The sequence below is a fragment of the Accipiter gentilis genome, chromosome 3 (assembly GCF_929443795.1).
Source record: "Accipiter gentilis chromosome 3, bAccGen1.1, whole genome shotgun sequence".
NCBI lineage: Eukaryota > Metazoa > Chordata > Aves > Accipitriformes > Accipitridae > Astur > Astur gentilis.
The window spans coordinates 40446610-40470499 of record NC_064882.1 but is presented as its reverse complement, the minus strand read 5'-3'; the positions used below and the strand labels follow the sequence as shown (position 1 = coordinate 40470499).

At 40.8% G+C, this 23890-nt stretch overlaps 1 protein-coding gene across 5 annotated transcripts; it reads left to right on the top strand.

Moving 5' to 3' along the window:
- Positions 1-2120: 2120 nt before the first annotated feature.
- TACC3 (transforming acidic coiled-coil containing protein 3) lies at positions 2121-22165 on the top strand. Of its 5 annotated transcripts, none has more exons than XM_049791270.1 (16): positions 2121-2210; positions 6025-6205; positions 6344-6489; positions 8929-10020; positions 11216-11312; positions 11767-11959; positions 12976-13028; positions 13909-14042; positions 14129-14240; positions 14944-15087; positions 17484-17560; positions 17642-17685; positions 18714-18874; positions 20254-20360; positions 20570-20690; positions 21974-22165. In XM_049791270.1, exons 2-16 carry the CDS (start codon positions 6026-6028, stop codon positions 22037-22039), a joined length of 2727 nt encoding a protein of 908 aa, XP_049647227.1. In that variant the 5' UTR covers positions 2121-2210; position 6025; the 3' UTR covers positions 22040-22165. The 5 variants fall into 5 exon arrangements, with proteins under 5 accessions (XP_049647227.1, XP_049647236.1, XP_049647261.1 ...); XM_049791279.1 differs by lacking the exon at positions 2121-2210 and adding an exon at positions 5725-5740; XM_049791304.1 differs by lacking the exons at positions 2121-2210; positions 6344-6489 and having other exon boundaries at positions 6065-6205.
- Positions 22166-23890: the final 1725 nt, after the last annotated feature.

Genomic DNA, 23890 nt, shown 5'->3' with positions numbered 1-23890 from the left:
CCCGGCCCCAGCCGCCGCCGACCCCGCGGCTCCCTGGGAGCGGTAGTTCCCGCCGCCGAGCCCGGACGCTGCCGGGGCGGCCGTTCCGCTGGGGCGGAGCCGGCCGCGGCGGTGCGCGGCGTGGAACGCGGCCCCGAAGGGCGAGAAGAGGGGGCTCGGGGGGGACGACGGGACACACAGGGGGCTGTGAGGCTCAGGCGAGGAGCCCCTCCGTCCCCTCCTCCCCGTAGAGGAGCTCTGGTGGATGAGGGCGGCGTCCTTCTGAAGTAGGCAAATGGCCTGTTTTACTGGAGGGTCTGAAAAAACTTCTGTTTTTTTCTGGTGTATTTTACAGAGCGTTTTCGTCAGAGAATCGTCAAGGCAGGGACGCAAGACCTTAAAAGGCCTTATTGAAGATACCTTCGTACAATCCCGAGCACAGTGAAGGGAAAGGCCTCACTGGGGTCTCTGGTTACTACCGAAGTCCAAATAATAATTAATAGCCGCAAGAGTCGCCATTTCTCTTAGAATGCAACAAAATCCTTGCTTGCGCCCTGTAGTAACCTGCCATACTTGTCCCTTTCACAGAAAGGGGAAATTGCATAACTGGAAAAGCACGGCAGAGAAAGCAACATGCCATGTTACACGCTGCTACTGATGGGGAGCTAAGTCGATAGGAAATGCCGCCCCCGGAATGTGAGCTCTTACGCTGGCAGATGCCTGATGTGTTACTGTTGTTGATGGAGACCGGGAACTCATGGTGGTTTAGCAACTCTTGAATAAGACAGTTGCGACAGTAAAATTATGCTTGGATTATGGGCATCTTGTTTCATTCTAAAAGGCACAAGTGTTAGCAAGTTTATTGATTTAACAATCATTTCATTGTTGCTGTCTCGTGACTCAACAGTAAAGACTTCTAATTTGCGGAATGGACTGTGAAGTTCCATAATAAAATTGAGGCTGTGAAGCAGCAGGATTTCTCTGTGGTTTTATTCAAGATTGTTGATGCAGAATAACTGAGAGGCTGTGGGTGTTTTTAGGGCTACAGGGGATGGATGGGTTTCTGTTGTGAGGGGGGAAGAGAGGCAAAATGCTCTAGCAGCTACACGGGACAGTTGTGCAAAAGTACTGAAGATGATGGAAGTTCACCTGGCTTTATTTATAAACATGGACCTCAGAAGGGAACCAAAATTTAAATGTGGACCCTCTTCTTCCAAAAGCTTTCCAGCTTCTGAGCTGATCCTGCATTAATTTCTGTATCAGCAACTTTCATTTCCTTTAAAGAGTCCTAGTGGTATCAACAGTGTTTCATAAACTCATCATAGGACTGAGTCTCAGGTAATCTGACCTCTTTTACGAAGACTCTGTAGGCCCCACATGCAATTCCTCCATAGCAGGCACCTACAAGCAGAATATTGGAGCCTACATCTCAAATTCTCACCCAATTTTGCTTTGTGTGGAAATCAGAGCGTGTGTAGCAGAGAGCAGCGCACAAAGCAGTGCGACGGAGAGGCTGAGGATGCCCAGGGGATACACTGGGGTCCGTAAAAATCCGTATGGGCCTTCAGCACTTTCTCCCTGCCCTCTTCCTTCACCCCTTCCACTGCAAAGGGTTTTGGCTATTGAGAATCTGCTTTTCTAACACTTCATGCCAAAGGGTGGAATTATTTACCTCAGGATCTGCAGGCACAACTCTCTGCCCCCACAGCCAACCAAGTCCTGTGGGGCCCGGTCTGGGACTATAGCGGTAACACCACAGATACTCCGCACGGCTCTTCCCGAAGAACACCAAACACCCAGGTTTTTTTCCCCCAGAGCCGGTGTTCGCTTCCCCGAGCGTGGATTTGAAGCGGGACTTCGCCGCCGGCCGCCCCCGGGCCCAGCCCTTCGAAGGGTTGCTCACGTCAGCGCGGCGCCATGACGCGCCCCGCGCACTACACTTCCCAACACGCCTCGCGCGGGAACGCGCTCCCGCGAGGGCTCATCGGCCGAGGGTGGCGGCTGTCCCCGCCCCACCACGCAGGACGCTTTTCTGATTGGCGGACGCGTTCCGAATGCCGCTTCCTCATTGGCGGGCCGGCGCTGCCGTTGAAATTTGAAATCCTGTGGTGGCGGTGGAGGGGGCGCTGCCCGGCGGTGGTTGCAGAGGCGGGGGAGCTTTGCGCCTGCTGCGTCCCGCGCACCGCCTCAGCCGAGGTCCCTGCGGGATCGCACCCGGTCCCCGCCGGCAGGTGGGGGTCCTTTGGGGGGGGCCTGGGGGTGTCTACGGAGCTGCGGGCTGCCCCGCCGAGTTGGGGCGTGGGGGGGGGGTGATGGCTCGGGGTCTATGAGCTTGGGGGTGGTTGTGGGCCTGGGGACACACACACACACACACACACACACACGACCGGCTCGGGGACAGCCTCTGTGAGCTTGGGGGTGGTGTGGGGTTGGGGGGGGGGGGGACACACGACGGGGTCGGGGATCCATCCCTTCCGTGCGCCTGGGGGGGGGGGGAGCTGGGGGGGGGGCACGACAGGCTCGGGGACCCCCTCTGAGCTTGGGGGGGGGTTGGGGCTGGGGGGGGCCTCCTGTCGAGTGGTCTCAGAGGCACTTTTGTGAGTTTAGGACTAAGAGACTTGGGGGAACTTACGTGAGCTTGGGAATGAAGCTGAGCTAAGAGCTTGGGGGTAATGGGGGGTGTCGGGGATGATGGGTGTGGGGCTCAGGGGCTCCCCCATGAATTTGGGGATGAGGTGGGGCTCAGGAGGATCTTGGGAGCATCTCCATGGGTTTTGAGGATGATATGGGGCTGATGGGCACTCGGGGTCGCCTCTGAGTATGGGGAGGATATACGTGGGCACTTCTGTGAGCCTGGGGGCTTTATGGAGCTGAGGGAGGCTCAGGCAGCCTAGGTGGCCGGGTGTTCTTGAGGGCACCCCGCTGCGTTTCGAGGTGGGTGATGTGGGGTGATGTGAGGCTCCTGGGTGACTCAGGAGTGTTGGGAGCACCCCGGTGAATTGGGGTCTGGGAGAGGGGATGCTTTTATTATTATTATTTTTACTTAAAGCATGGCTAGGTGCAATGATGGGCAGGGACAATGCTTCCCCGGAGAGCCTGCGAAGCCTTCCCTGGCCTTGCTGCTCCTCCTCTCCCTGGCCCGGCCCGGAGGAGCCCCACATCGCCGGCTCCCGCCCCGAGCAGCTGCCTCTGACTCAGCCGCTGAAGGCCAAGGCCATCTTTTGTTCCCCCGCAACGAGCTGCGGGTCCCGAGTGCCTGCTCCGGGCCTTAACGAGGCCGGCTGGGCTGGGGCTCCACATCTGCTGCCTCCCAAGCTTGATTTTGGCTAAACCTGCTGCGAATTCCCTTTCCTCAAATGGTCTGTTGAGAGTAGGGTGACTTCTGTAGTCAGGGGAAAATCGTGATTATGAGGGTCGGTTAACCAGAATAGTGTTTTATTTGTTCTGAATTGACATGTTTGCACTAAAAAAATTCATAGCAGTTGGCTCTGTGTCAGTCTGTATGGAAATATTCACAGCACATACTAAGTTACTTTGTCTGTGAGCAAGCGCTCAGCGTCTTAGCTGCTGGAGGATAATAAAGTAGAAGAATTCCATCCTTGCCCTGCATGTTCAGTGGCTTTAGACATTTGAGATCACATCGGTGTTTTGGATATTGTGCTCCGCTGTTCATTAAACAACAAGTAGTTGCCATGAAGCCCTCAATTTACAAACGATAGGTACCTGAGGTTTAATTTTCTGATGTCATTGAATTTATTTTCATTCTCAAATACAGAATGACAGACTGCTGGTTGTGTCTGAATAAATATTGTTCTAGAACTAGGTGCATTTTCATTTTTGTGAACTTTGATTGACCATAGTGGGGAAACTGGCTGCCTTTCACAATACTTGCATGCCTTGGACACTGACCAATTAAAACAAAAAGATGTCTTTAATAAAGTCTTCCTTCCCCTTTAACTTTGTCACAGCTACTGGCTAATGAACTTGTGAAATACAATTTAGATCAATCTTGGTTGCAAATATTTTAAATAAATGCTGAATTACTTTTAATGATTTAATCCTAGAAAGGAGTTTGATTTTTAGATTTAGTATCTAAAATGCTGGGCAAATGTGGTGTATGTACATGGTGTCAAATTATTTGGTATTGTAATGATCTGAATCTGGTTTGGCAATGGTGCACAAGTGGCTCAATGACAAACCTGAAAAAATCTCCAAACAAACCTCCCCTGCTTATGGAGCTTATTTTAGAAGGTGTTGACAACTTTTTCATGTCCTAGGCTTTGTTTCTAAAGTAGCTACAGTAAACTGCAGTTTGTAAAGACTCACTTGATCTGTTGTCTCAATTTGAGCTTGGAATGAAGGAAAGCAATGAAGTTCAAGTTCTACAAGTTGTTACTGTAAAAATATGTATAAAATAACTTGGGCTAAAGTATGAATATGATGAAGAATAAAGAAGGAATGAAGAAATAGCTAATACAGGCATACTTTGCTTGCCGTTGCTTCTGTAGTCATTCAGCATTCCATTGCTGATTAAAAGTGCTGTTGTTGGGCTTGCAGACAAAGCAGCTGAGCTCAGTGGAGAGCATGAAGCAAATTTTCCCACAAGGATTAATGTAAGAGTGGGGAAATGTGTATGGAGGCTTCAAGACAGAAATTTGAATACATAAGGGCAATGAGATCGGAAACATGACTTAAAATTTTCAGTGTGAGTGTTCTTGTTACTTCTTTGTGACAGTGAAGACAATCATTTGGAGTCTTCCTCAGCTGATTTTCTGGATTAATCTTGACTGCATGCTGGAGGATGGAAAAACAAGCTAAAGATTAGCTGTTTGGTCAAATCAAGCATTTGAGATTTGCTTGGAATGGTTATCCATTGCGGAAAGCCAACATCTTCTCCACTTGATTATCTTGCATAGGTGGTACAAGATAACACATCAGTTCTTATGAAAGAAATCGTGTTGTTAGTGGTTTGTCAGATAACTAACTGCGCTTCTTGGAGGTCATCTTTCATGGACAGTGGTTATGCCTAGATCTTGCTTAACATGCCTTCTGCGCTCTGGTACTTTAGTTTTTGTCTGTTTCTGTTTTAAAGAAACAGCATCACTGAGTATTAGTGTTAAACCTTTAAGAACAGCAGAGGCTCCAATGGGAGTAAAAGGTGGACAGTTCAAGTACCTATAATGTGCTGACTTGCCTAGCATACTTGAAATGTGTTCTTTCTCTATTTCAAACTTATTTTCATCCTTAATCTTAGTTGCAATGAAGGCTTTAGTTTCAAGTCCTTCGCACTTGAAATACTAGTAACATTAGATCAGCCTATATGGCCGTCTAAAGCTTGTGCATGTCCAATGTTAAGAACTATATTTAACAAATACCTTTTTAATTACATTTTTTTGGATTTGCATACCAATAGTGTCTATGCTGCAAAGGATTCTTAAGTACTATGCGTCTTACAAAAAGCAGCACGTGCTCAGACAGTGCAGGAAAAAGCTAAATAATTTTACTCGGGACTCTGATCCTAAACACACCCTAACTAACCAAATTTGGGTTTGCTGTTTTCTGATGTGCAATGTAGTAATGAGAGCATGTGTATAAAATAGAGAAGTGATTGTCATCTGCCCCTTGCAAAAGCTGTGATTTTGCTTAGCTAGATACCCTATTACAAGAGTCATGACTGTACGTCACTACCGGCTTTAAGGGGTTGGAATTGAGGAAACTTGAAAATGACAGAGCTCCCTTTAAAGGATGGGCAGCTTAATTAGTAAGGTTATTATGTTAACAGTGGGAAGTGTAGTATCAACAGTTAACTTCCTGGACCCCTAACAAAAGCAGAGGGGTTGTGCAGTGCTGCATTTAGATGCTTTCAGGGTCTTCTGAGATCTAACTTTTCATGTGAACATTTTCAATGCTTTTAAAACTTCTTTTGAAGCTGTTAATCTTTGCTAGCCAGCACCAGGCTTCCAAATTCTTTGATTATCTGCAAGTGCATCTGGCTGACCACACCCTCTCATTCATGCTGTGATGTTGTATGTGTTGATATTCTAGAATGAGTCTGCAGATTTTAAATGCAGAAAATGGAGAAAACGGAGGAAACCTCAATGATGATCTAACAGCGGAAGACTCTGGCTTTTTCTTTGCACCACCAGAACCTACAGGGAGACCTTCCATCCTACGCCTGTCCCAGAAAGAAAACTTGCCACCAAAAAGTGTGGCAAAAGCTATGAAGGTAAACTTTTGGTTTTGTATTGATTATTTTCTCTTGCTTTCTATGATCTCTGCTACTGAATGCATATGCTAGTTGGAGCTTGGAAGTGCTCTGGTGTTCATGTTCTTCCTTTTTCCTCCCCCTGCCCCTTTCTTAAAGGTAACCTTTCAAACTCCTCTAAGAGATCCTCAGACTCGAAAAATCTTAAGTCCTACTATGATGGACAAACTCGAGACTACTTTCACGCTTGATGATTGCAGTGACGCCTTGGTGGATGATCTTTTATCCACACCTGTCAGCGTTGAGTAAGTAATGTATTCACCACTAGTAGTGTTAGCAGCATGGGACATACTCAAGTTAATTTTTCCCCATTATAAACCTGTATATTTAAAATGTAATTTTGTATTTTATAACAAGATGTAAACTGCACAAAAGGACCAAAATTAATGCTGACTTGGATGAACGAACTCTTTTCAAAGATAAACTTTTCTTGAAAGTAATGACAATTATCGTGGTTGTAATATTGAATACCAAATTCTATTTCTAACTGCTCAGTAACTGATTTCATAGAGATGATTTATGATACAGATAAAGAGTTTAAGAGAAAAGAGACACATTAGGCAGAGTATACAAAACTGTTTCCTATGGCAACGTTTTCATGTGAGACTACCACTATTCTGAAGCTAAGCCTTAAAATTTCTTCTTTTATACGTTAAGTACAATTTTATCTGTCTAGATTTTCTCCTTAAGATACATCTTCTGAAGGGTTAGCTTGAATTGACACCTTGAGTCAATGAGTATTAAGATTAAAGAAAATCTAGCAACACAAAGTGAATGTAACATCATTTCCAAGTACAAACAAGTTCGTGTGCCTTTACAGTCTAGCAGACTGGGTCTTAAAGTGGCTCATGGTAGCTCTATAGAGAAGAGCACAAAGTCTGCAATGTTCCAATTTGGGGTTTTGCAACTCTCCTTTACTAGAAATATTGTTATAATGCTATAAAACAATGTTATGACAATGTTATTTAATAGGCCTCAATGCCTGTTTTTTGTTACTGACTTTTTTAGCTCATTTTTAAACTTGTATAAACATCTGACATCTATAATGCCCAGCTGCAAGAAATCTCAGATCTTAGCTGTGTCGTCTGCAAGGAAATACATCCTTTTGCTTGTTTTTAACTACCTAATACTTTAATTTGACCCCTATTCTTGTTTTTGGGAAGGGGAGAAAGGAGAAAGATGGGAACACTTACATGTTCTTCAAATGTATAGGTTTGCTTCAACTGTTAACTTGCATGTATACTCCAGTTTAGAAAAGTACTTCTGAGCTAGCCACCACAATTAAATGACTTAATTGCATTTATGCCCCAAACTTACTGTTCACATGAATAAATGAAGATTTAGTACATACAGGGTTCAAGTGAGTTAAGAGGGCTAGCGCTGGATTGGTTTTAGTTAGGGTGTAATTATGTGTCCAGACACTGCTTTTACAGTACATGTACTTTCTACTTTTAAAATATAAGGATCTGTTTGTAGCAAATAAGCTAAAGGACTGGGTGTTGCTGAAGGGTGACACTTTTGACTAGTGTCAAGTAATTCAAGTTTCAAGCAGGTGTCTTGCTCTTAACTGGCATTTATTAGGTTAAACGCTGAAGGAGAATGGGAGGGGCCTGAGTAGTTGAACGAGCCTGGGGCTGAACTATTGCAGGGAAGAGGCACTCAAACCGGGTGAGAAGGACTTCCTGAACTCTTATCTCCCGCCTTTGCTTTGCTTTCGGGTTTATTAAAGTGTTTATAGCGAGTGGCTTTTAGTCATGTTCTGTTCTACAGCAGATACGGATGGCACATAGAAATAGTAACTTTACGAAGGGACAAAACAATGGGAGGAAATCCTGTTTCAGGAAGTAATGGCTTAACTCTCTGTAGTCTGAGGCTAAGCCTAAAAAGTTGAGTACAGTTTGGGGAAATAGAGGAGAGCAATAACTTGTAGAATACTCAGCAGTAGTGAGTACACAAACTCTTTCTTTAACCTGTTTCTTCTGCTAGAGAATCTTATCTTTCTCTTGCTGGAAAAGTGTTTTCTTGTGTACCACTTTGCTCTTCAGATTTGCTGTTGCACTGAGTTTACAGTGCCTGAAGTCCAGGTTCTCTTTTGGTGTGTAGGCCCTCATAGGTGAAATGCTTGTGTGTACTTCCAGGGGAAAAATACCTGCCAGAATGACCAGACAAAGTAATGACTTAAAATGGGAGAACCTGAATCATGACTCAGTTTGGTCCCAGACTTGTGAGTCTGTCATGACTCATAGATGAATCTATGTGAAGATGTACTACTAGTTGTGCCTGTGTTTGAGCTGTTTACTGTTAATATCTCCTCCTAAGCACTGTATATTTCACTGTCTAGTGAAATGGAAGTGTCCATATGCTGTAGTGACTAGAGCAGTCTCCAGTGATGACTGGCATAAGGTAACATAGCTGTGTAGAACAGGTAGCTTAAGAATACCTACTAGCTTTAAGGATTGATCTTGCTATAGTTCATGTGTACCGGAGCTCATAACTTATGAATGTTTAAGTGGCAGCTGAATTCTTGCTGATGATATTCTTTGGCTGTCAGCTGCCTTATGTAAAAAAAAATCAGGTTACTCTGAGCATGCAAAGCTACTTGTGCAAATACCTTTTAAAAGATGATTTCAAATGATGTCTAAAAAATAACTCTAGCATGTGTGATCTCTTTTTTTTAAATGCAGCACATGTAAACAAGAGACTGAAGCTGAAGCAAACGATACAGTGATAAATACACAAATGCCAGAGAAAGTCGGCATGGCTCCTTACCCAGATGATGAGATGCCAGTGAAGAGTCGAGGTTCCTACAATCTTGATTTTGATAACTTAAATGACATCAATCCTTTTCAAAGTTCAGTGCAGTTGCAGCATTCTTCTGGAAATCTGCAAAAGTCTCCTGTAAGAGCATCTAGCAGCCCTGAGAAAACTTCTGAAATAAGCAATGATTCTTTTCTGGATGATACAGTTCCTTTTGCTTCAACCACAACAAGTACAGAGCACTCAAGTGAAGAGGAGAAGACTCTCTTCTCTGGAAAAGAATCTGTATTGAGAGAGTTGGAGTCTAACAAATCCAAGCTGTCCCCTAAGCGAGCAATCAGTGACTGTGTTCAGGATGTGAAGTCTGCTTCCACAGATGTGAGCCAAATTGGTAACTCAGTGGGATTAGCAGAAGCACCTGTAACTCCTGTACAGTTATCTGGCAACTTAGGTCCCGGTAATTCTGATGTAACTAATTCTAAAATCAGGGAACTGAAGCTTCAGAATGTTTCAGTAGCAGAAGAAGCCTCTGTTGAAGGGCCAAAGCCTGCAGAAGAGCTGGCTATCTCCAAAGGGGAACTTGCAGAAAAGCCTGGTGTCACCAAGGCTGGACCAGTAAAACTGGAATTTGACTTCGATAATACCACTGCTAGAAAGCCACCTCCTAAGAAACTAGGTAAAAGAACTGGAATTAAGCCACCTTCCAAAAAAATTCCTATTACCAAAACAAAACCAGAGAATACTGAAGTGCAAAATAAAAGTAATGTGGAAGATGAAATACCTGTTCCCAAAGCATCTTATAAGTTTGACTGGGAGAAACTTGATGATCCAAACTTTAATCCGTTTGGAGGAGGCTCTAAAATTTCCAGCTCACCCAAGTCTTCTAAACCTAGACCTCAGAAAGCTCACCTGCAAGAGGAGCAAGATAATACCTCATCAAGAAGGGAGCCTCTTCCACTGGAGCAGGATAACAGAGCAAGTACCTGTGAAACTCCTGAGAAAAGAGAACCCAGAAATCTGTAAGTAAATCTGTAGCTGAATGTAGAATCACCTTGAACTCATGTGAGGAAAAGATAGATGGTATCTCTAAGTAGTTGATTCATACCTCCTTGACTTTCTCCCTCTGAGGTCGGCTGAGCCTGTTGCACATTGTAACCTTTAACACAGGATGTTGCAACAGCAAAGGTCTTCTTGTGGAAGCCCTCCTGAGATGGCTAGCTCTGTGCAAAAGGTGTTCTTAAATCTGGAGGAATGAGAGGGAACAGGCTTATATGGGAGGGGCATTAGTACCGTGGTCAAGTGGCTCTTTCCCCATTTCTCCAAGATTAGAGTAAAATGTGGAGAACCAGGTGACTGCTGCTGTCTTTCAAAAAAACAGGTAAGTAGGTAGCAGTGTTGCACATCATGCAGCATGTGAAAGGACTAGGCAATTCTCTTCTCTGCTTAGGGTCCTGGCTGAACTCTGAGGTGCTATTTCTTTCTTGCTTGTTCTTGGAATCTGAATGCTATCTCTAATAAAAAGGCCTGTCACTAAAGTTGCATTTTTTTGGCACCACATCAAGCTTTTTATTTTAGAATGGGAGATACTGTGTTGCCTTTCCTAGAAAGTCTAACTATTAAAATGTCAGCATTACTATGGACAGCCAGATGCTTACCAGAACTAGACTGGTACAAGATGTTAATCTGATAGAAATGTTTCTGCTCTTGCCCCCTGTGTAATGTGATCAGCTACTATTTACCAAGGTGAAAAGTTAAGTTTGTGCTGTTAGCAGTAGCTAAAGTATTGGACTCATTTAATGAAGTTCTGTGCTTGACACCAATAATCACTGCATTACTTTGGAAAGAGTAACAGGCTGCTTGTAATTCTGTTCTTAATTAAACAAAAAGCCTATCTTTAATTAAAAAAAAAGGCTTAACAAACAGAAATAAGAGAACAGTGTTAAGTGAATAGGAATAAGTGGCACTGCTGTGAATTTCTGCTTCTCAGGTAGCACTGCTTCTGATGGAGGGAGAGCTTTCTGTCACTTAATTTGTCACCAGGCAAGACAGTGAATTTCAATCCCACCTTCCTTAAAGCTTCCTGTGCTGTGGCAGTAGAAACTCTCAGATATGCTTAGTTTGTTCAGTGCTTCAGTATACCTGGTAAATAGAATTCAGAACTGTGTGATTTGAATTTCGATTTTTTTTTTTTCTTCTTCTTCCTTTTTTCTTCAGGGAAACCAGCAAACAGAGTGTGGTAGATGAGTCAAGAACTCAAGAAGCTAAGCCAGGAGTTCAAGCAGAAGCTGAACTTCCAGGAGAGATAGCCATGGTAAGGTATAGGAAAGATAGCCAGTTCTTACCAAGTTGTTCCATGAAACAGAGTTCTTTGACCTTGTCAAACCCATGTTTGATATTTTGTCTAAGAATTAGTAGTTTTCTGCATCTTCAGCAGCTCTAGAATGAATACCAACTGTACAGACTTGTCTTTTGAAGGTAACATAAGAGACAGCCAAATTGGTACCTTGGTATTTAGTATCTTTTTTGATCAGCAATCACGTATAAGGACAAACATAAGGGTGTGAACTCAAAAAAAAAAAAAGTGACTCCTGTATATTATTAGCTGTACTCAATGTTGGTAGTTTAATTTCTATGCCTGTGAACTCTTGGTTTATTATGCTGGCTGCCCAGCTAGTTTATGACAAACCAATTTGATCGTTATTGTGATTTTCATTGCATGTAAATCATTATTTTAACAGTAAAAAGGATTGTGTTTTTCTCATCAGGAGACGCAAATGAACCCATCTAAAATGTCTCCAGCTAATGTCCCCTCTCAAGATAATTTGGTTTCTGCTGACAGTGGAAAAAAGTCAATGTCTACAGAAGAAATTAAACCTAGTTCCCACAGAACTGAAATAACAGCAAATAAGCAGACAGCTAGCACTGAACCTGAAGAGCTCTTCAGACCATCATCAGAAGGTAAGTGCATTTCTTTAGAATAGCCTGAAAATATATTGTTACAATAACCTCTGCATATATACTTCTCTACAATTTTTGACAATGATTCTAGTTTTTGTCTCATTTTGCTCTTCTGAAAGGACTGCAAAACCTACAATGACTAGCAGGGGTGGGAAATGTACCTTAGCTTATTTCTAACTTTCTCTGGATTAAGCTAAATTCAAAAAGCTGGTTGTTAGCATTCAGCTGCCTGGAAGGATGAAATTTAGGCTGGTACAGAAACAATCTTTTTACAGTGGTGACTTTCTGTGCTGAAAAAATGCTCACTTAAAATCATTTCCAGTATTAAGGACTTCCCAAATTGACAGTACTAGAGCTATTGCAACTGCCTGTATTTGAGTCTTGTAGATTACTTCAGTCCTTAGCACTACTTGAATGCTGATTTCATATTGCAGTGTGGACAGTCTTCCTGTACTTGCTTGCCTGTCTTGAAAGCTTACTACATGGAAGGGTTATTCCTTGTAGGAGCACTGTGTGGAAGGATGAGTAAATAACTTGACTGCAGTGCAGTCTGAGACTTACCTTAATACTTGAGTTGAATCAGTGTATTGAGAAATGGCTGTAACTTCATTGTTCAAATCTGAGCTGTCCGCTAATTTTAACAGTGAGATTGCCAATCTTACTCTTTTATGGGGCATTATATAAAAGGGTAGAATATGAGTGTGCTTGTCACTCTAACCGTGGAACAAAAGTTCTTCAGCTGTGTGTTAAATTCTACATATTCTTACAGGTGTGTGGAGGCAAATGTAAGCTGTAAGTTTGTTTAGCTTAGAAATCTTTGCCTGATTCTTTTTTTTTAAATTCAGGTCCAGATAGAAATACAATATTTTTAGCCAATGAAAAACTAGAGCTCATGATGTGGGAGCAGGGATTTATTTGCTTTATACACATGCCTATTTGTTTCTGTCTGTGGGTGCTTCACTGTAAGACAATATGACAATATTGCATCTTCATTGTATCATTTCCTCCTTTTCCAGTTCTAGGAATGGGCATAGAAATAGACTATCTTGAACAGTTTGGGACTTCATCAGTAAGTATGACATTGAAATGTTATGTTTGCTTCCCTGGCAGAGGGGAGAGGAAAAGAAAATGAAACTGTCAAGCCTTAAATGTTTTTGTGAAATAACTTCACTTTGAGCTTGCCCACAGAAATAAAGGTTCTATTCTGAAGGAACGTGTCTACAAGGCTGGGCAGGAGATGGTGCTGGAAGGAAATGTAGTTATAAGCAATTCTGCTAAGGATCAGAGGTCTTATGCTTTCAGTTTGCAAAGGTGCTATTTTTCTTTAATAGTGGTGAAACTGAAATGGATTATGATTCACCTCTCTAGTTGCCAAAACTGCAAGAACATAATTCTTTGAAAGTTCAGGATCATTGTTTTGAAAATATTTTTTTCTAAGCTCTATTGTTTTATGGGCAGTTTCAGGAAATCTGTCTCTAAATTGGGCATGTCATGTTTTAATCAGTCCAGCTTAGTTATTCTTTCTCCTACTTTGGTCCAGAGTAGGAGTGGCTCTGAATATACAGTGAATACACTGAATTGCAATTGATTTTTGATCACACTGTTTGTCCTTATTGCTGTATGAGCAAAGACAGAGAATGACATGTACTGCTCATTCAGCTTACAATACTATCTTCTCCTTTCACTGTATTTTGCTGGTTTTGAAGAGTTCATAAAAGTTTGCCCTTTTGGTTCTGTCTGTGAGCTGATTGAGTTCACTTGATATTACATAAGGACTTAAGCATGTGGGCACTGAGTTCTCTTACGTAATTTTTCTCCTGAGAACAATGCTCTGGCCACTGAAGAATAAGCTCACCCTCTCTCCAGAGGATTATTTATGTGTGTGTGTGGGATGTGTGTGTTATGCTATGAAGCAGCATATCTGCCAGTTTATGCTTCTTTCCCCTCAGTTCAAAGAGTCTGCCTTGAGGAAACAGTCGCTGTATTTGAAGTTTGACCCTCTGTTGAGAGACAGTCCAAGAAAACCAATTTCTGGTACTGTTGAAACAACTATGAATATCATGACAGCTCCACTTCAGTGTGGGTAGGTATTGACTTAGTCTAGGCTATAGTACATAGCTTTACAAATAAAGGCAGTGCTTGAACATAATGGTGTTTGTTCATTTTTAGTCCTGTTGCTGATATAAGTAAATCACTTGAGGAAGCTGAAAAGCCTGCAGTGAATCTTCAAAATGAAGAGAAACCAAAAGGACTAGATCTTCTGGGAACATTTACAACTTCTGTAAGGGTGTCCAGAATGGTATCGGGTTTCTTGTTGATATTTTGGGAAAGGGATGGGCTAGGTTCTGGACTTAAGACTTATGCAGATATTCTAAGGATTGCAGAATACTTAATGCTTATTTAAACTGTTATCTTAAAAAACAGGTTGGATACTCACTTATATCAAAGTTGAACTTTTTGGTGGATTGCATTTTCTTAAGTATTAAAAATCTTTTGTGGAAACTGGTGACATTGCACATGGTGTAGGAGAACTTGAGCTGTTCTTAAGAATGCTTTAATCAAGCAGTTTTTTTCATGCAGCTGAAACAACAAAATTTTAATTGCACTGCTGGGGTGAAAAGCACTTCTTTGATTAAACTTGATGCTCTACAGTCTAAGGCTTATAGTTTGAACAGCCTTCTATGAACAGATCTGCACACAGCAGTCCATCCTGAAATGGTGCTTTTTTTTTTTACTGGTGGGCAACAGTGTGGTATCATCTGCTTTGTTTCCGATAGCTATAATTGGTGGATAGCAGTTTCTGTTATAACTTAAAGATAACTACATAGTTCTAAAAGATATCTACAAAGAAAGAAAGTTATGGTAACAAAGTTATGGAGGTGTTTTCAGTGTTTAAGTAAAGTATGTTGACTTACCGTCGAATAATCTGCATACAGTTAATCAGTGGCATGAAAATAAGTATCTACTTCTTTTTCTCCTCACAGGACACAGATCCCCTAATTCCAGACTCCCTGACTAGTGATGTTGCTTTTGCTGCTTCCACAAACACTGCAGTGGATGCTATTATAGATGTGCTAAAATACAGCCAAAAAGACATGGATGCAGCTATTGAACTGGTTAAAAGAGAGGTACAGTGACCCTTCCAAAGCAGCACTTTGCATAGCCTTGAAAGTCCCTTGTGTTTAGACTATCTGGTATAAATCTCTATACTTGGTAATTCTTTCTATTCCACTTGACATAAGCATCTCATTCTGAAATGCTTGCTCTGCACTTGATAGGAGCAGTAGGTATAGAACTCTTCAGAGTTAATATCTAAGGAAATACAGTAAACTTCACTATTAGTCAGGTTCTGCCTTAGAACTGGTCAGTATTAAAAAGCATCCGTTATCAGATGGAATGGTTAGGCTTGATATCAGTGATCTGAATATTCTTTATTAAACTAAGCAGGATATTAAACTAGGCAGGAAGTACCTGTTCTTGCCAATGGGAGGGAGTGGCTTCTCCCGATATAATTATTTCCTTAGAACAAGATAAAACTGTAATGCCAATTCAGTGCAGTGATCAATTTTTTTTTGTGAACTGGGGAGGCACAACAGTATGTCCAGCTAATAACAGTGAGATCTGGAGCTCATGTGAAGGAGAACTACATTAGTGGAAGAGGAAAGAAGTATTTGATATTTCAAGCAGTTCTTAACTATGTCACTACAGAAATTGCTTTTGAACCCCCATCTTCTTGCTAATGCAAAGAGAGTTATGTATCCACTTAATTAAAAAATATAAGTACTTGATTCATTATAGCTTCTGGGTTATGTAACCTTATGAATACTAAATAATGTAAGAGGAGTACTTAAGGGTAAATGTCCTTAAAGCTATTCGTGTCACTTCAAAATTAACTTCACAAGAAAATGGAGCATTCAAAATTCCTGCCTAGCTATACTGCAGGCAGTGACACTAAGGAGACCAAAGAAATATGACCTGTGATTATTTGCTATTTAAGTTATTTTTTTTCCCTTTAGAGTACAAAGATACTAGCTTTTCTAGGAGTAACTTTTGCTTTCTGTCATTTAGAAGGACACTTTTACTTAGCATATTATCTAGTACAGGAAAACAAGAGCAGCTTTGACAGGGGAACAACTCTTATTGCATTGGTCTAAAATGAAGGATTTGTATAGTAACGGGGGGTAAAGCTTGTAATATCTTAAAATTGGTGCTCTAATCTCTTGTTTCAAAGAACTATTTTAAATATGCAAACATAGTTGTAGCAAGACAGGTGTGACTGGGTGGCTCCAGCTGTGTGTCACTTAATACAGTAATTCCAAGCATTTTTGTTTAACCTGAAAGGAAGACAGACTAAATTTTAAGATTGCTTTTTGGCGAAACAACTCAAGAGTGGGACGAGAGGAAAAAACCAAAACCCTGTTTTCCTTCTGAGCAAATACAGCAGCACTTCATGGAAGTGTTTGTTGAGTCTACTGAACCATGTCTGAGTTTGCAAATGAAGTTTTCTATCCGGTTTCCATCTTCACGCATTTTTGCTTTTGTAACATTTGTTTCTAGCCTAACTATTGTTAATGCTTTCTCTTTATATTTTAGTACATTCTTTTTTTCACTTGTACCCCACTTCCTGTCATCTGGAATATTACAATAGGTTTAAAATGAGTTTGCGCTAAAGAAATACTGAAAACCAGTGTACTACAGTATACTGTGCAACTTTGAAGAGAAATCAGCAGTAATCATGTGCTCTCACCTTCTTGTTTAAAATTCCAGTTTGTTTTATGTATTTTGGGCCTCTTTTGTCTTTGAAGGCCTCCCACACTGCAGTCAGCTATCAGTGTTATAGTTCTTAATAGAAACCCCAGGGCAAAATTAAGTTTGTGGAGTTTGCACAAAGCATTTAGCAAAGAGTGCTTATACTGCTTAATACTGTTACTGGGAGCTCTGCTTAATTCAGCTGATGTGAAATAGGTGTGGTTGTTATTAAATGAACTGAGTTGTCTTTAAATTTGCAAACATGGTAGGGGGCTGATTGAGTGTTGAATATAAATTACTCCAAACAGCAATTTATTTTTTGGCTAGACTAGACTTCTGGTATTTGCTCTTTTCTGTTAAGATTAGCAGATTTGTGTGGCTTTTTTTTGTCTGCCTTGTAAATAAAAGGGAAATATATGTCACTTGAGAGAATATTACTTCGAGAGAACGTAACTGGCCAAGGAACAGTGATCTACACATACAATGAGTAAGAGTAGTCAAGAGGTTGGCTAAGTTGGCTCTGATCTTGCCATTTGAAGAGATATTGGTAACATTTAGTGGGAATCATGTATGTGAAACCTACATATCAATCTACATCTCATTTAACTCAAATTTGTAATGAAACGCTTAATTTTGATTCTGTTAAGCAGTTAGAACTTATTTTTCTCTGTATCAAGTTATAAGTATACCTAAGCAGCCCTTCAGACTGTTCCGAGTATCAAAGCTTGTATATCTTCCTGTGCGAGAAATAAAGGTTTACTTTTTCCCCTCAAAGGTTCAAGAGAAACAGCTGGAGACTGAGGAATGGAAAAAGAAGTATAATAAGCTTCATATGGAATACAAGGAAATGGGGTATGAATCTGTCCTGATTTTTATATCTATTTACTTCAGCTGCTTTTGTAACTTATGTTCAACATTTTTCATGTTTTTTAGAAAAATAGTTGCTGAATTTGAAGGTACAATAACACAAATGATGGGTAAGTTCCATAATTACACTTTGAATGGCTTGGGGTGGGGGGGCGTGCTTAGCCTAAGGTTGCTAACTGAAGTTAGTACTCTTTCACTTCTGATGGCATTAATATTTCAAGGGCTTCCAGGCTGAGTGTAAGGTTTCAGATAAGGTAGAGGAACACTTTTATGCATATATATACAGATATGATATCACTTGGTAGCTAATGATGACTTCCTGAATCGGGCATGAACACATCTAACTTTTCCTTACTCTACAGTGGAGTGTGAGCTGTTGGCTTATTAAAAGTAGTAGATCCAGTTGTCTGCGCCTTGTGCTTAACTGTTTATTATCTGACCTCATTGAAGTGATGTCAATAGGAGTTGTTGCTGGACAGATCTGTCCTTTGCTTCAGTCAAGTTTGTGGCTTCAAAGCTAGGAAGACATTGAATAAAACTCTTATTGTGTAGGTACATTCTCCTAGTTCAAAGCTGAATAGCCAAATCTGTGCCTTGCTTAAATTTAGTTCTTTAAGGAGTCTGAATATTATATCAGCTTTTTTGTGCTACTTTAAACCTATGGGAAACACAGCTCAGGTGTGCTAACAAAAACTTGTTCTGAAAGAGTTTGCTATGCTAGTTTGGCTTGTTATCCTAGTCTCCTCCAGATCTTCCAGCTATTGTGTATATTTAATGCAAACATATTTTTGGATTCCTTGTTTCTATTGTAACATTTGAGGCCCCTGTTATGGTAAACTCCTCGTGTGTAGTATTTTGACAACATTGCAGGAGAAACAATGCTTTGGGCAAGCACCATATAATTGGTCTTTAATAGCTTAGGTTGGTATGAGGTAGTATGTAGTAAATAAAGAGAATATAACTGCTTCCTTAAAAGCAGAGATATGGTGTCCTTTCAGAGGAAAGGCTGCATTATGAAGCCCTTTTCTGCTTAAGAGGAAGAACTGAAGGTGTGGAGGTTATCTGTCCATATTGTGGAACTAGTTTTATGCTAATGCAACAACTATCATGAGTGTAACTCTAACTCCACTTTCTTTAGAGGATGCTCAGAAGCAGAAGGAATTTTCAAAGAAAGAAATGCAGAGGGTGTTGGAAGAGAAGCAACAAGTTATTTCAGATCTGAACTCTATGGAGAAATCTTTCTCTGAACTCTTCAAACGACTTGAAAAACAGAAGGAAGTGCTAGAGGGTTACCACAAAGTAAGATGCTATAATGCAAATAATATCCTTCCAAGATAAATGAGACTTAGTGGAGAGGAAATGATGAATTTCTAGAGCAGTCATTAATTACTAGTACATGCACTACCTGTAAAACCAGGTGTGAAGTTGTTTATTTAAAGATTTTAAAAAATTACTGGTTTATTGTATTTAGTGACTGGGTTAAAGTATGATAATGATCTCTCTGTTAGAAGCCTAAGTTTCTTCAAATGGAAGAATGAGCTATTTCTTGCTGCATGCATATCATTTTTCTGTTAATCATAGAGACAGGCTGTTGTCTAGCAACTGCTGCATAAGGGCAGCTTGTTTCCCTTTGTGTTGAATGGATGCTGAAGAGGATTTGCTATTAAAAGTCAAAATTATAATGGTTTATTGCATGTTCTTTAGCTTAATCCCCCCCTTCCCCCCCCAAATTTGTAGAGTCAGGCCTTCATTCGGCAGCATCTTCAGCTTGGAGGAGTGAAGCTAATGAGAAGCATAAGCTATGGCTTTTTATTACATGAAATGCATAAAAAAGATTCAGTTGGTGTTTAAAAAAAGTGCCTTCAAATTTTTTCCTTCAGTTATCCTTTAATGTTCCCTATTTACTCAAGCTTAGAACTAGCCTGTTACAAGTTTCTAGTCTAGGTTTGAGTTGTAGTCTAGGTTTGAGAAACAGGCAAGTTGTCTGTGTTATGACTTAAGTTTCTGCTCTACTAACATGTCAGTCTTTGTTCATCTTGTGTCTCTTCCATCTCTCCACACTAAATTCAGAAGACCTTCCTTAGCACAGAGTTAAAGCATCGCTTGGAAATGGAGTTTCTGGATTCAAGAGCTAGAATTAGTAGGGGAGTCTTAGCCCTTGTTTCAAACAGTTCCAACTTGCTGTAATACCTAATAAAATAAGGTGTCATAGTGTCTGTGCCTACCAAGGTAGCTTTCTTGCTGTTAATGTTGATTCATTTACGTCAGGGTCCAAAACCTGAATCTTTCCATGGATTCCCTGAAGTATCTGGATTTCTAGATATTCTTAGGACAATTGCAAGCTAAGACAAAGCTGATTTAAAAAAAACCCAACAACAAAACAAAGCACAGAAAACTGATTAGTGACATTAGTTTCAGTGACCTTTCCCCATTAGTAAAGTTTGCTACAAAATAAACAGAATATTGGGAGGGAAATGGGGTGAATAAATTCTAGTTTGCAAAGTTGAGAGTTGAAAGGGGGAGCTTTAGTCCCGATGTAGATCTGTGGGACTTCACAGTTGTTCCTGTTATTCTGATGAGCAAATACTGCCACTTTGGTGTAATCAGGCCATTTGTGGAGAGACTCTTCTGTCTACTAGCACATAAAAAGCTAACTAAGCTTCTTGGTTTTGGGACAGAATGAAGAAGCTCTGAAAAAATGTGTTGAAGAATACCTGGCTAGAATTAAAAAAGAGGAGCAGAGATATCAGACACTAAAGGCACATGCTGAAGAAAAGCTGCATCAGTAAGTACCATGTCAAGAAGCCAAGTACTGGGAGTGAAATACATAGTTTTCATAGTTGCTGCAAAATGTGATTCATTAATACCAAAAGTTGGCTTAAAACATGTTTAGTTTGGGGATCAATCCACAGTACAAGCATCTAGTGTGATTCTCTGAACAGTTTTGCTGTGCTGACTGAAGGGGATGTAAACACCATCTTGCTTCTATTTCAGAGCAAATGAGGAAATTGCCCAGGTGCGAAACAAAGCTAAATCAGAGACTGCAGCACTACAAGCCAGTCTCCGCAAAGAACAAATGAGGATCCAGTCTTTAGAAAAGAGTCTTGAACAAAAGGTTAGTCAAAATGCCATGGGTGAGTCTCTTCAAACTATTGCCTTAGACTAGGTCAAGAACTACCTTGTACCAGTGCTAGAAATAGCCATGCTAACTGTGCTGGTTTTGGTGGCTGCTGTCCTGCCAGGCTTTGGGAAATAGGCATTGAAACTTTAGGCACAACTCTATGTCAAGACTCATCTGTATGTTTAGATTTTTTGGAGCCAAAGGTTTGTTCCCATAGGTGTGTTGCAGAAGTGATCAACACAGGTTCTGTGTCGGGAGGTAATCTGAACTACTGAAGGAGATGGTGATCTAAAACTTAAATATGTGCCAGAGCAGGATCTTCGAATGAATCTTGAGTAACTGTCTGGTTCAGCTTGTCCATAAACATGATTTGTAAACTATTGGCACTAATGCAGGCTCTTGTATTGGCTGAACTATTTCAATATTGTTAAGGCCATTAATCCTTGTATTTGATATTGTTTCATATTGCATAAAGTCTTAGAATGTTTTGTAAATGCACATCAGTGTTGTTTGTTAGAACCCTTCAAAGGAAAAAGCTTTCTGAGAGTTAAAAGTCATATTGCTGGAAAAGCATGCTATTGGTTTTACTGCATCATGGTTGTATCTTTTGCCAGCATTGAAGGCCTGAAAATAAGTAATGGTGACGTGTTCCTGTTCAGGGAAAAGTCCCATATTTGTGTTAGTCTTCAGGTTTATGGCTAAGGTTTGCATAGCTGAGGAAAGAGTAGGCCTGTAACTGGAGAGATGAGACAAGCCATTTAACACAGAACTAGTTTAGTTCATGTTATAAAACCAGTAACATTTTATGTTAAGAACTCTTATTAAAACGGTTTGACCATATAAGGAATTACACAAACTGGAAATTATCACCATGTCAGTAAAAGTATCAAAGCATCATCCTACAGAGTTGTCTGTCTTGTGAAGATTAAAATCTAAACTGTCACTATCTTGAATTTCAGTGTATCTAACAAAAAGACTTTGAGTATGAAAAGTCTTATTTCCCTAGATCAGTTGACCTCCACATATTATGGGGAAGTCTGTGGAAGGAGTAGAAACAGTACAGTGGATTCTGGCTCACTTCCTGGGGCTCTTAAGGGTGCTGTGTGACCTACAAAGTAGATTGTCCTTTAGAGTAAATCTGCATGAGTCACTAGCATGTAAATGGGCTTTCTATTCTATATGTTGGCAAACATGACTTGTTGCAACTCAGCTCACTGCATGGGTGTACCATAGCTTAGGCGTACCTAAAACTCACTTTTTTTTTCTGTTTTCAACAGACTAAAGAAAATGATGAACTAACAAAAATCTGTGATGACTTGATCCTGAAGATGGAAAAAATTTGATAGCTTAACTGTCTTGTAAATATGTCTAGTTTCTCTGACTTCCTGTCTTCTGTGTGTTCACTCACTTTTTTTAATTATGTATGTTGGAGAAAAAATAAAACTCTTGATTTGCACTTTTCTTACATATTATTGGCTGTATCTTTTGTAAGAAATGTCAATAAACTTAAGTTCAGTTGCCACTTCCAGTAGGTGACAATGTCTTGCATAACATTTTCACATGTTGGAAAAACTAATTGTCTTACCCTCTGTCTTTTCCCTGCATAAGAACACCAAGGCTCTATACTCGTGACCTGGCTTTGCTGGTGAGGGTCAGCATGGGCCATGTCTCTACTTTGTCCTTCCTGCTGTCTCACTTAAAAACCTCCAGAGTTACAAGATTGTAATAAAACTTGACCTGTCACAAATGCTATGAAGTATTTTGTGATGTAAAAAAAAAAAAAAAAGGAACTTCAGTGTTCTTTTTTGTTAAAGAGGAGCTGGAGTGATTCTGGTTTTGCAGGTAAGCTAAGCAGAGTACTGAATAGCAGGACAGATTGCTTGCTACTCTATCTTGATTTTTTTTTTTTCTTTCTTTCATGTCACTAGCCTGTCTGATGCTATTGGCTTTCCAGTTACCTGTGAGAACTCCCTGCCACTTGCTTGTAATGGAAAGCCTTGGGAGATGTAGGCTGCAGGTCACAGGTTATGATGAAGTCAGCTTTAATTAGGGCAATAGCAGACATCTCAGATAAGCTGTTATTACCTAACAGACATTAACAGGATTGTCCTGTTGCAAGCTACAGCTTTTTATTTCTAATATTACTGGGAGGTCATTCCCTCACTTGCCTGACTAGTAGCTGTGTCTTCTCCCCCTCAGAAGAGCTGTTGCTGCTGGGTGTGCTCTTATCTGTAGTTTGAGCCCTTCCCTTACATATAAGGGTAGTCTGACAGGGCAGGTGGAAAAGTAAATAGCAGTGCTTGGGAGATCTGGGGTCTACCTTTGGTTAGGTAGCTACTGATTGGTATTGTTATTTTTATTGGCAACTGTATGTAGCAGGAACGCCCTATAGAGCAGAGCAAGTCTACAGTTAATTAACACACTTCAAGTTTATGCTCTGTGATGTTTTCTTTGTGATTTCTACACTAATGTGAGAGTGTCAGTAGCAACAATATTGAATGCCTAGATCCTGCAGAAGTTGCTCTGCTGTGTGTTTTCCTTAACTTATTGCTTAGGAAAGTCCCAGATGGTAGCAGAGGAAAAAATTAGTCATAAAACAGAGTATACAAAAGCAAAGTTTACTCCCTGCCTCTCAACTTCAGATAGCAAGGATTACTCAAGGCTGTGTCTTGGAATGTTCCTTTGTAATAGACATACATACAGGTAAGAAATCTTCTTGTACTTTGTCTAATTTGTGAACGGTCTTGCTCATGTGTCTTTAATTGTGGAAACCAATTTCTATTAAAGTCCTCAGTGAATATTGAGGTTATAGGCTCTGTAGCCTATGGTTAGATAAGGTTAAGCATATAGCCACCAAGCGTAGGCCTGCTCTTTACCCCCTGTTGGGTCATCTCTGGTGTGATGAGCCAGACAAACTGGTCTAGGGGAAATGCTGGTGACTGGACAAAACACCAGTTTAGCAGTGGATCGGTGTGCTGTGCAGGTTCACTTTGCACGTCTTGCACAGAAAGGGGTAGAAGAGGGCAGAGCATTTCAGCAGAATCCCTGGCTAGATCAGTATAAAGCTGAACTTGCGTTACGAACTTTACAAACTCACGTTATTGGGAATAAGCCTGCAATGCTGAATCTTTCCACAAGATGTGGCTGCTGCTCTTTGAAATATCAGCTGTACTAGACTGGGCTGTGCTTCAGCA

Bases quoted from the DNA above. Each gene is read 5' to 3' on its own strand.
- TACC3 (XM_049791270.1), top strand. From the start codon at position 6,026: ATGAGTCTGCAGATTTTAAATGCAGAAAATGGAGAAAACGGAGGAAAC. The intron at 11,960-12,975 runs GTAAGTGCATTT...CTCCTTTTCCAG, and splicing joins CTTCAGACCATCATCAGAAG to TTCTAGGAATGGGCATAGAA. The intron at 14,043-14,128 runs GTAGGTATTGAC...GTTCATTTTTAG, and splicing joins ACAGCTCCACTTCAGTGTGG to TCCTGTTGCTGATATAAGTA.